At 45.3% G+C, this 12,417-nt stretch overlaps 2 protein-coding genes across 7 annotated transcripts in view; both read left to right on the top strand.

Moving 5' to 3' along the window:
- The window catches only part of Epb41l4b (erythrocyte membrane protein band 4.1 like 4B), a 160,867-nt gene extending 157,752 nt beyond the window's left edge, over positions 1-3,115 (top strand). For 4 of the 5 annotated variants that reach the window (XM_039110572.2, XM_039110571.2, XM_039110573.2 and 1 more), the window contains one exon: positions 1-3,115. This exon is cut by the window's left edge and continues 736 nt beyond it. The gene's annotated coding sequence lies outside the window, so the exon portion shown is untranslated. 5 annotated transcript variants of the gene reach the window in all.
- A 1,566-nt stretch (positions 3,116-4,681) lies between these two features.
- The window catches only part of Frrs1l (ferric-chelate reductase 1-like), a 34,219-nt gene continuing 26,483 nt past the window's right edge, over positions 4,682-12,417 (top strand). Inside the window, exon 1 of one of the 2 annotated variants that reach the window (XM_039111411.2) lies at positions 4,682-5,059. In XM_039111411.2, the coding sequence (XP_038967339.1) occupies positions 4,822-5,059 (238 nt within the window). In that variant the 5' untranslated portion in view covers positions 4,682-4,821. 2 annotated transcript variants of the gene reach the window in all.

Raw genomic sequence — 12,417 nt, 5'->3', positions numbered from 1 at the left:
GATTTAATATCCGGAAGCTTCATTTGGCTTTTCCGTAAAGACAGATTATTTCTAAATTCCATCCACTCTAACCAACGTTGATAGGACCTGGCCCAGAAGAAACTTAACTCCCTTTTTATATGGTTTCAAGAAATGTGTTTTTAAATTTTTATTATGCACTTGAATAACTTTGCAGGAATTAAGGACAGCTACCCACAGACAGCTCTAAAGTTCTTCCTGCTTCTCACAGCTACGCTGTTTTTACATAGCTGTGCTCAGCGCTGACACCCTTTTGTTATATTTCTTTACCTAACACATCTTATTAGACAGATACCTTCACTAACTTAATATCTTTATATTCACATGGCGCAGTTAACCTCACTTCTCCCCATTAATAGATATTTGAGTTATATGCAAATTTTCACACTTATAAATAGTGCTGCTATGAATGTCTTTGTAAAAAATATAAATAAATAAATATATATATAAAATCCTTCTCTTGGATTATTCCCCTCTGGAATAGCTCCAAAGAGGGATTACAAGGTCAGAGAGCATGAAGTATTTTATAGCTCTTGTTTTATATTGCCAGATTGCTTTCTAGAAAGATCCAATCTTTGGATTGGAAGGACCTTAAAGGTCACCTCATTTAAACTTCCCCTCCTCTGAATGCTTGAATCCCCTCCACAATTTATAATGCCACCAGCAATGTATAAGCATTTCTATTTACCAATAGCTCTGCCAGTACTGGGTTTTGCTATTCTAATTTATTTTTTGCTAGTTTAATAGATGTGTAGACTTGTTCTTGAGAAGCTGTCTTATTTGATGAACTGCTCGCAAGGCTGAACACTTTTCCGTGGGATGAGTTACAAGCTGCATTCTCTTGTATGTAAACTGTCCCCATCCACTTCTTATGACTGCCTGTTTCATGGAACTGATCTCGTACCTTTGTATCAGAACTGTATTTTTATGTTGTATTATACTTTGCTTTTCCCCCTACCCCTACAAATGAATGGTGCCAATAATTTGATACTAATGACTATAAAAATCGCCTCACTGACTAGCGTTGAGGTATGTAAACAGGTATCTGGATAACCAAGGAGTAACCCTTTAAGTACTGACTCTTTACAATTTAATATTTTTTTGAGGGAGATCTTTATAGGATGAATGGCACATTTCCCTGCCGCCTTAGCACACAGAGTATCCTGGAGGGTCTTCAGCCCTTTCCTGACGAATCCTGGTCGTCAGTACACATATCCGCCCCTCCTGTACCTTTGTATGGTACAAAAAAAAAAAAAAAAAGTCACGAGGAGCTATCAACACATGCCGGGCTTGCTGGGACCTTATATAGGCCATGGCCCTCTTCTCACCAACAGCCCTTTATTGTTGTCCTGCTGTTTCCGTGGAGCTGTCTGGTGTTGGGTGGGTACTTTCCACTCACGGAGCCCTTTGGCTGTTCTCTGTTATGTGCATGTGACATAAACCATGTTCCTATAGAACAGGAGTTGTCACCTCCTGCCAACCCAGCAGCTGCTTCCTCTTCTGAGCTGCTCTCTGTGGTATGCACTCCCCTCACAGCTCCCCACCCCTGCTCTCGAATGGAAACCTCCAGAACACAGCAGAAGGTTTCCAGAGCATTCAGGACACAAGTATATCCCATGTGTATGATTTGCTCTGTTTCTAAGGAGGGGTACGGGGTACATGGATGTTTTGGCTGCTGCTTTCAGGAGGCTTACAAGCTCCTTCATTGTCCTCCCACCTCTCCCTTGGGTTCACAAGAGTCTCCAACATGTGGGCATCACTGCAAGCCTGAGCACACACATGTGGTATATTCTATTGTATATGACCACATATACATATATATACATATATATATATATATATATATGTATGTATGTATGTAACCCGGTACCACTGGCAGTTCACCCCAACCAGTAAAGTCCACAGCAGTGTGTTGCTGCTGTGGCCATTTTCTTTTGCCTCCTTAAATGTACGGTGGTGCTTGGCATTGAGACCTACGGTGATGCTGCCCTGGGTGAACTCACAATGACTATAAGGAATTGTGCAATTATTACCTTCTTTGTCTACTTTAGACCCAAACAACAGCACTGGAAGGTAACACAACACCCACTGTGGATCCAAGAGGAGAGGGGAGAGTGTGCTAACATAATCAATACAGAGCTGGGACTCCAAACCGTGGCCTGAGACTCCAGGTTGGGAACTCATGGTGTGTCACTGCAGAAGTCTGGTACCCCTCAACCCATAGAGCTGACAGGTTGGGGACAGCACAAATTTTTAGGTGTGAGAAGGGAGGCATTTGGCATTTAGAAACTCCCACCAGGATTCATCTGGCATTTTACCCTGAAGAGCACAGGGAGGTTCTTATGCTGTCGTTATTGCTTACCATTTCAAAGATCACAGACCTTTAAAGTCTTTGAATAAAGCCCACCGTTTTAATGAGTTTAAAGTGTGCACCTCAGTGTCTTTCAGCCTGTCCATGATGCTGGGCAAACACATCTGACTTTCGACTCTGCCCTTCCCCTAGTGACCACTAACCACACCCTACCCCGGCCTGTAGGTTTCTGATTATGAATTTGCTTGTTCTAGACACTTCGTATATCTGGAATCATATAGTTTATGGGCTTCTGTGATCAGCTTCTCTCATGTAACCATGTTTTCAAGGTTCATCTATGTTATAGCATGTATCAGAACTTCATTCTGTCTTTGTGACTGAATAGTGGAGAAGGCGAGGATTACCATGTTTTGTTTGCAGATATCTGGGTTGCTCCCACTTTGGGGCCATTATGAACGATAATTTTATGAACATTCATGCACAACTTTTTTTTTTTGGTGTGAACATATGTTTTGGGTTCTCTTGGAATTGCCATATCATATGGCAAGTCTGTGTTTAACTTTCTGAGGGACTTCCAAGATCGCAGCTTTTATATCTTATGAAATTCGACGTGAAAAATGACACGCACCAGGCGGTCAGAGGCAGGGCACATCTGTTCCCGGTTGGATACTGAATGGTAGCACTAATTTGGGGATGTTTTATAACAGAAAAAAAAGGGCCTTTTGAGAAATTATTTTGATGAGAAGAGAAATAAAGGTTGTCTGTCTTTTAAAAATGAAAATGAAATTAAATGCTTCTCCATTTGAAAATAACTAACTGGGTCTGGAAGGTTGGTTAGTGGGTGATGTGTTTGCTGCATGAACACGAAGTTTGGACCCTGGGCACCTATGTAAAAATCTGGCATAATAGTATTTCTCTATTACCCTAGTGTTGGGGTAGAGAGCAGAGGAAGGTGAGTCCTAGGGATGGACTCACTAGACAGGCAGTTCCAGCAAGCTCCAGGCTCAGGAGATTGCTCAGTTCATAGGCTGTGCAAGCATAAGGAGCTGAGTTCAAATCCCCAATGCCCACATAAAAGCCGCATGCGGCAGCATGTGTCTATAATACCAGTGCTGGGAAGACAGGAGGATCCTAAGCTCATTGGCCAGAGTGCATAGCTGAGGTGAGCTTCAGGTTCAGTGAGAGACCCTGGCAGGATTAACATAATTAAATTCTGATTGGACAAGCTGACTTGTCAGCTATGTCCAATAATGAAGAGCTGGCCTTTGGATTTCCCAAGGCATCCCTCCTTCCAACAGCAGCTCATGTGTCTCTCAGCCACTGGGGTAAAAACCAGTTGAAATGACTGGGTTCTCAGCATTTCATAGTTCTGTGCAATGTTGTGACATCAGTGACATTGAACCCTACAAACCTTCCCCTGCATGGTCTTATTTAATATGCACTACATCCCAGGAATAATCGATCACTGGTCGTTACTGATAACCCAAGCAGTCTGACTTCCAGGTCTGCATTTGTAATGTTTTTCTGCCTCAGTAGCAATTTCCTTACCTTATGCAATTATTATTATTATTTTTTAAAGAACCAGAAGAAGGGTTTACATACAAGGTGCTGAAGTAGCATCGTGAAGAGATAGTGTCGCTATTTCTCTCAGAAGACTAGTTGTCACCACCCCGACAAGGGTCATTTGAAGATAAACCTGGGATCTGTGTATGTTAATTGAGCAAATGAATGGCCAGGTAAATAATGCAAAGTGTTAACTGGTACAAACTGATGTGAAAACATGGAGACTCGGCATGCTTACCAGACATGGTTGGTTCGCTTAATGTCCGCGCACTTTGCTTCTGGGGAATATGGGTAAGTCAGTTGCCTAGTTTGAAAGGCTCGGGTAATTGCTCCAGCACTTGTGACTTTTGCCAAAGGCGTAAGTTACACTTTTCTCACTGTCTCTTATCTCTGCTTGGCTACCTAGATAGTGGGATTTTGTGATTTCCTCTTCCTTCCATGATGGTCCAGAGAAATTTATGAGTCTAGTAAGTTTTTCTCTGGACGAAAAGTTGCAGGAGCAAGATGTTGGAGATAGTCATTCTAAAAAAGGTGTGAAACTGGATGCTAGGGGTTTGAGTAAGAGAGCAAAGTCCGCTTTGTGTGTCCAGAGTGGGACCTGAAGAGATACAAGCAAGCTCCCAGGTGGTGCTGATGGGCCACACTAGGCACCCAGGAACCAGGAGGGTCAGATCTGGAGGCGACTGGGCGATGGGGAGAACGGGAAGAAGGACGCGAGGAAGGATCGTCAGGCGAGGAGGGGGTGAGGCTGAGCGGACGGGGGCAGGCTGCGGGGCTGGAGCGAGGATGCGCAGAGCGAGGCAGGGAGGCGGCGGGTGCGGGCGCTCCGCGGCTGCGCGGCGCGTGCTGGCGGCGGCTCGGTCCCGGCCCGCGCCCGCCGGGTCCCCGCTGCGGCCGGAGCGGCCTGGCTGTGGGATCCGTGCGCAGCGATGGCGGGGCAATCCCTGCGGCGCTCGGCCTGGGTACCACTGCTCTTGAGGCTGCTGCTGGCGGGGATCGCTGCCTGCGAAGCCAGTCCGGCGGACGACGGCGCGGGCCCGGGGGGCCGGGGACCCCGGGGACGCGCGCGAGGGGACGCGGGCGCCGACGAGGCAGTGCCGCGCCACGACTCCTCCTACGGCACCTTCGCCGGCGAGTTCTATGACCTGCGCTACCTGTCAGAGGAGGGTGAGGCCACCATAGGGTGAGGGGCGACCTGCGGGGTGGGAGATTGAGGGGTGCAGGACGCGTCCGCAAAGGTGTCGGTGGAGGCAGATGTGCACAGCTGAGACTAGAGTAGGGAGCCGGGCGCTCTGACCAGCCAGTAGGAGGGAAGTCTGGAGGAGCTGTCAGCGCCTGCTCCCCTCTTTACACGTGGGGAGACTAGGGCCGAGAGACTCAGACTCTAGTCCTGCGAGGCTGTGGATAGGAGGTGCTAAGCTTATGCTCCCCTAGTTCTCAGCGTCTGGCCTCCTCCATCCTCTTGCCATGGAGGAGGCGCCATCTGGACTGGGATTCCGGAGCCCAGGGCAGCAGGCGGGAATCAGAAAACCTAACTTAAAGAGACCCGTTGCCCAGTTACCTCCTGGTTGGTCAGGATTGACCTAAATTTGCAGGTACTGTCGCTCCATCTTTCTGTTGGTCTCATTGCCCAGGCGCCAGAGATGGATCACAGCTCCGTCCCCAGTCCAACCACATCTGCTGCCACCAACTACACTTGTAGTCTCCTAGTGTGAGCCATCATTGTTGGGACCATCTGGGCCCAGAGACTGGGGTTTCTTCGCCAGCTTCCCCGAGGAGCTGTTTCAAAGAGTACAAAAGGCAAAACCATTCTGGTAAAAGGAATGGAAACTGGTCTCTTACTTCCGCAGCTTCTGGAAAGCTTGGCAAAGAGGAGCCAAGAATCAAGCTGGGGGTTAAAATGAGGTTATCTGTTGCTGGATCTCTTAATGAGGATGAGGTTCAGCTGTGTGCAGCGTACAAATGTTAATATCTTCGATAAGATACGATTTTCTCTCTCCTGTAAAGAGATCTAGAAACCCACCATCTGGAGCTGGCATATAAAGTCTCCAGTCTTAGGGACACTGGGGCTGGAGCTTCTGCTCCTGCGAAATTCTTAGCTTGTAACTTAGCGACCCCAAGTAGATGCTTGAACCCTACTCAGTACTTTCACATTCCAGATGGTGAGAAAGACAAAGTGGGGAGAAAATGCTGACTGCCTACTTATTAAGGACGCTACTCAGATAGAAGTTCCATTGAAGGATTTTAGTTTCTTAGCCATGTGATCACACATAGCTAGCTGTAAAGGAGTCAGGGAAGGGTAATCTTGTAGCTAAAAAAGACATAGCCAGGGTTGGGGATTTAGCTCAGCGGTAGAGCGCTTGCCTAGCAAGCTCAAGGCCCTGGGTTCAGTCCCCAGCTCCGAAAAAAAGAAAAAAAGACATAGCCACTTCAAAATGTAATTATTATATTAAGGAAGGTAGAGAGAATGAATTGGGGAACTATAGTCATTAAATAGAGACTGATGAACCACCTCCTCCCTTATACACACACACACACACACACACACACACACACACACACACTTAGTGACCTAGATTCTGGTTGTTCAAGGCCTGGTGAGCCAACTCTACTCCAAGTTGTCACTCAGGGACCTATGTGCCTTCCATCTTGTTGCTCTACTATCCCTTAAGACCTTGTCCTCATCTATGTAGTAGAAGATTGGTGGCTTGTATGCCTTTGTTCAAGATTGAGGGTAGGGTGCTGGAGAAATGGCTCAGTGGGTAAAGGTCTCGCCACACAAATCTGAGGAGACACCTGAGTTCAGAGCATCAGAGTCTGTAAAGCTAGGTGCAGTAGCTCCTGTGTCTGCAATCTCAGTGCTCCTGTGGAGCGGTGGGAAATACAGACAATGGGAGAATGTGGGCCAGCTGAGACGCAGCAGCAAACAAGAGAGCCTATCTCTGGGTGGGAGGAGGGACCTGACATCTGAGGTTGTCCACTGATCTGCACATGCACATGCATGGCATATGCCCACCCACATCACACAGACACACAGACACACAGACACACACACACACACACACACACACACACAATTGTGGGAACAAAAAAAGAGAAGGTTAGGATAAGTATCCTTTTGGCTGCTTGCATAGCTCATCTCTTCTCGTAGTCTTTGGCTTGTTATAAGCATAATTAAGTAATGACCTAGCTGCAAGGGAGGCCAGGCACCTCTGAGCCCAGGAAGAAGGGGCAAACAGTGGGGGAAACAAGAAGCTAAACAGAATCTATCACTCTGCGAAAGAATAAATACTCCTAAGCATGTTTTTCTGAAAGCATGTAGTTCATATTTCTTCCTTACACACGCAGTTTATAGTTCCAAATGACTTAAAGGTAGCTTGTGAGTGCATATATTCTCACTTAACTAATGAAGAACAAGCCAGACTTTCTGTATCTGTTTACATATGTGGAAAGAATGAACTGCTGATCGTATAAGCAGGTTTTGTGAAGACCCACATCAGATGGACAGTAGCTACCAAGGAACACTTTACAGTCACTCTGGGAAGGAGGTTTCCAGTCTAGAACATATACATTGCAAACAACAGGAGGGTAGAAAACATTGGATTATGGGTAACTACTCTACTCTGGGTATTCTTAGAGGAAGAAAAGCAACAAGAAATGGAGCCTTAGTTTCAAACCGTAAGTGAAGCCTTCTATTCATCTGTTCTGCTGTCAGCTGGCCAGGATAGAGGATCATGAGTCTGAGGATGGTATAGTAGCTGCTTTCCCTTGGACTGATAAGGAAAACACCCGTTTAAATGTTGCTTATCTTTAAAACACAATGATCTGTTCATTTGCAATACATTCGAATCAACAAGAAGCTCACCACTGAGTTTAAGACCAGTTTTTTTTTTTTTTTCTGTTGTGGCAAAGAGCAGGGTAGGAGGTAGAGAGGACACAAGCATGCGTGGGACATTTTTCATCAGCCCGTGTCCTTCCCATGTCAGTCAGGCACCATGAGTCTGGAACTTATTTAATGCCACCTATACATGTCTGACTTTTCCTCTGGGTCCTCTGTAAACATAGTCTTCCATGAATATTTATTGGAGCTATGTTCAAAGTTCTATTTATTTATTTCTACATGCAAGTACGCATGTACATGTGTGTTTGTGTGTGTTCTTATTCATGTGTGTGGAGGCCATAAAACAATCTTGGATGATGTTCCTCAGGCACTACCCACCTTATTTTTTTCTCTTTCTCTCACTGGCCTGGAGTTCATCCATCCTAGAGAGCTCAGGGAATCTGCGTGTCTCTGTCTCCTCTTGCACTGGAATTACAAACATGTATCACCAACAAGCCCAGATTTTTCATATGACTTCTAGGAAAAAGCTCAAGTGCTCATCCTTGTATGTCAAGCACTTCACTGATGGGGTTGTCTCCCTAGCCTTCACTGTCCTTTCCTAAGTCCCCACTGTGTGCCAGACAGTTTCTCACAGTACTTTATCTACATTGATTTTCATCTGCACAGTGATCCTGTGAGTTAGATACTCCTGTTTCCTCCCATCCTTTAAGAGTTAAGGGGATTTACTCACCTTTTTTTTTTCTTCTCATATCGTAGCTAAGGGGCTGGAGAGATGACTCAGTGGTTAAGAGCAATAACTGCTCTTCCAGAGGTCCTGAGTTCAAATCCCAGCAACTACATGGTGGCTCACAACCATCTGTAATGGGATGTGATGCCCTCTTCTGGTGTGTCTGAAGACAGCAACAGTGTACTCACTTATAATAAATAAATAAATCATATCTTAGCTAAACTCACATAGCTAGAAAGTAGCAGGGAACTGTTAGATCAGTGGATTGACTCTGAAGGGTAGGTGGCACAAGGTGTCCAGCCTGCCTAGGTGTAAGGTCCATGTTGACAAGTGCTAGGAACTGGACTTGAACAGGTAGGAGTGAGGGGTTTTATGAAGGCACTTGAGGTGCCAGGTTTCAGAGCGATGCACAAGGCGGTTAAAAGCTGCAGGTCCTGAAGGGGCAGAGCGCTACTGTGAAAGCGCCCATGTAGGCACTTCACAGTCTGCCACTTCCCTTCCTCAACACCGTCTCTCCATTATATGACCCTGGTACATAAAAGCAACCGTTTAGGTGGTTGCAGAAAGAGGCCGATGCCGTAGTTCTCAGGGGTGAAGCTGAATGGTATAACCAGCCAATCTGTGGTTTAAACTTCACCGAATGGAGGGCTAAATGAATACCTGAAGAATCTGATCCAACCAGTTAATTAGAAGCAATAAATAGCAAAGCAAAAAGCCATTAACCACTCAGTAGAGTATGGCAAAATGGGCTCAAGGGATTGCAGAAAAAGGACACACAGTCCACAAATTAGATGAGAATGGAAGCCACAGAGCCTCAAACAACCAAGAGCGGACAGAGGTAGAGCTCAGGGACAATGGGCTGCTTAGCATGAGCATGGCCATGGGTTGGCCTCCAATACTGCAGACATAAACAATACATACGTAAATAAAATTAAAAGAGTGAACCAACTTCTCATAGGAATAGCTGACAGGCAGAAATGATAAAATAGAAATTAGAAGGAAAAAGTGTCTGTCGTTCATTTCCAAAACAAAATTACTAGAAAGGTTGGATCCATATGAGAAGGGAGAAAATTTTTTTACAATAAAAAACCCTCTAATGTAATATTTTTCCTTTGGGTTTTGTATATCTATGCATGTACAGATGTGTAAGTATGTATATATGTAAGTAAGTATGTATATGCACACACATACCATGACCAGAGGTCAACCTTGGGTGCTGTTCCTCAGGAGTCACCCACCTTGTATTTTTATTTTGCTTTGATGGGGCTGGGAGTGATTTAATATATGGGAGAGGCCAGAAGAAGAGAGTAGCCATTATGTTTTCTCACTCTCTGCCTTGTTCCGTTGAGGAATGGTCTCTAACTAATAGTCTGGTACCAGCAAACTCCAGCGATCCTCCTGGGCCCCACCCCCAGCCCATTGCTGAGTTCCAAGCATGCTCAGCAGTACTTGGCTTTTTACATGGGTGCCAGGGATTTGAACTCAGATCCTCTTGATTGTACACCGATTGCTTTTACTTGCTGAGCCATCTTCTCAGCACCACCTTGTTTTTTTTAAGACCGGGTTTCTCTTACAGGGGTGTGGGACTCACCAGTTAGGCTAGCTGACTGGCCAGCTAGCTACAGAGATCTACCTGTCCGCATCTTCCCAGTGTCCCACACCGGCTTAACAACATGGTTGCTAGGGATGGAACTCAGATCCCCATGCTTGTGTGACAAGCACTTTCCCCAGGTCTTCGTTTAGATTTTCGTTTTGGAGAAAAAGCAGTATCAAGATAGGAAATGGGGGAGAGGAAATAAACCAAGTAAACAAACGGATGTAGATGAGGAAATGAATGTTACTTATTAAAAGAGGCCAGGGAGCCATATCTGAGTAGTTCAACCCATATAGCTCATCATTGAGGGAAACAGGTCAGTATACACAGGGAGTCAGGATGCAGGGAAGGTGAAGAAGTACTTGAAAATACTACGAGAAGAGGATTTTAATTTTTTTTTTTAAAATAGCAAGTGGAGAAGTTGGACCTGTTGTGCATTGTTAATGAGGATGTAAAATACTACAGCTCTTTGTAAAATGACTTGGCAGCTCCTCCAAAAGTAAAATGCACAGTTGCCATATAATGTAGCAGTTGTATTCTAGGAGAACTGACAATGTATCCACATAAGACCTTCTGCACAGGTGCGTGATAGTCCCAAAGTAGGAGCAACCAAAATGCCTACCAACTGATGAACAGATAAACAAATATGGTCTACCAGTACAGTGGGGACGGTATGCTATTACAAAGAGGAATGAGGGCTGGAGATGGCTCAGCGGTTAAGAGCACTGACTGCTCTTCCAGAGGTCCCGAGTTCAAATCCCAGCAACCACATGGTGGCTCACAACCATCTGTAATGAGATCTGATGCCCTCTCCTGGTGTGTCTGAAGACAGCTGCTGTGTCTGTGTGTGTGTGTGTGTGTGTGTGTGTGTGTGTGTGTGTGTGTGTGTGTGTGTGAAAAAGAGGAATGAAGTTCCAATGAGTGTTTCAGGGTAGATGAACCTTGGAAACATTATGCTAAATAAAAGAAACCAGAAACCAGGCCACAGGCTTCTGTTGACAGGCAATGAACAGAATAGGCAATCCATAGGAGCAGAACATAAATTAAAGGATGCCAGGGGCCACACAGATGGGACAAGGGAGTGACTGCTGGCTGGCACTAGGCCTCTTTCTGGAACCATGAAAATTTCGTAGGACTAGACAGTAGTAGTAGTGCACCTTGTGGAGGTATAAAAGGACTGGTTTGTATTCTTTAACATGGCAAGGTTTATGGTAGGTCAGAGTTCAATAATAGTGGAAGCTGAGAAAACCAGTTACTACCAGCTGGTTTCTCTAGTACTTGGGAGGCCGAGGCAGGAAGATTGCAAACTTGAAATCAGACTGGGATTCATAGTGAGACCTTGTCCAAAGTGGGGTGGGGGAATCTGACTGACGAATTAGAAAACCTGGATAAAAGAAACTGAGATGAATGGGCTAGACTGGAGGGGTGGGTGGTGGTGGTGCAGGGACTCAGAAGGTAAAGTGCTTGCCCAGCCCAGAGAAGGTGACGACATGGACCCCCAGAGTGAGCTGGCTCACCAGACTGAGTCCAGTGAGAGACCCATAGAAAGTCACCATAGAAAGTGGACAATCTAAGGAGACACCTGATGTCAGCTTCTGGCCTTCAGGTACACAGTTGTGCACATATGTGTGTGCCTGTAGACGTGTGAACATGTATTCACATTCACACCACACACCACATAAGAAAGAAAAAATGGAAGAAAAAGAATAGAGTCAACTAAAAACAAATCTTCCAAATAAGAAAGCTCAATTCTACCAAATATTCAAGTGAGAGATAGTGCATACTCTAAATATATATACATTTTTAAACTTTAAAAATCTGTAGAGCTGGAGAGATGGTTCAGCAATTAAGAGCACTGACTGCTTTTCCAGAGGACCTGGGTTCAATTCCCAGCACCTACATGGTGGCTCACAACTGTAACTCCAGACCTAGGTGACCCAATGGCCTCTTCTGGCCTCTATAAGCAATGCATACATTTGGTTTACAGACATGCATTTGGAAAGAGCATCCTTACATCCCTTACATTTAAAAAAAGGTTAATTTTAAAAATTGATCATTTGTGTGTGTGTGTGTGTGTGTGTGTGTGTGTGTGTGCATGTGTGTACTTGATGTGGGGATGGGGCTGTACAAATATGAGTGTCATGGTGCAGGTGTGGAGGTGAGGGGACAATCTATAGTTTTATTTTCTCCTTCCACCTAAATTTACATAGGCCATGAGGATCAAACTCAGGCTATGCAAAAGATACCTTTACTGGTGGTGGCACCATTTTGCCAGTGCTCTGAACATATTTCAGGGGGCAGAAAAAGAGGAAACAATCCCAATTCATTTGATGTGACACCATAACTTTGTTAGTGTGGCAGAG

This window comes from Rattus norvegicus, chromosome 5 (assembly GCF_036323735.1).
Source record: "Rattus norvegicus strain BN/NHsdMcwi chromosome 5, GRCr8, whole genome shotgun sequence".
Classification (NCBI taxonomy): domain Eukaryota; kingdom Metazoa; phylum Chordata; class Mammalia; order Rodentia; family Muridae; genus Rattus; species Rattus norvegicus.
The sequence above is the reverse complement of the archived record's forward strand: the minus strand, read 5'-3'. Positions and strand labels throughout refer to the sequence as shown.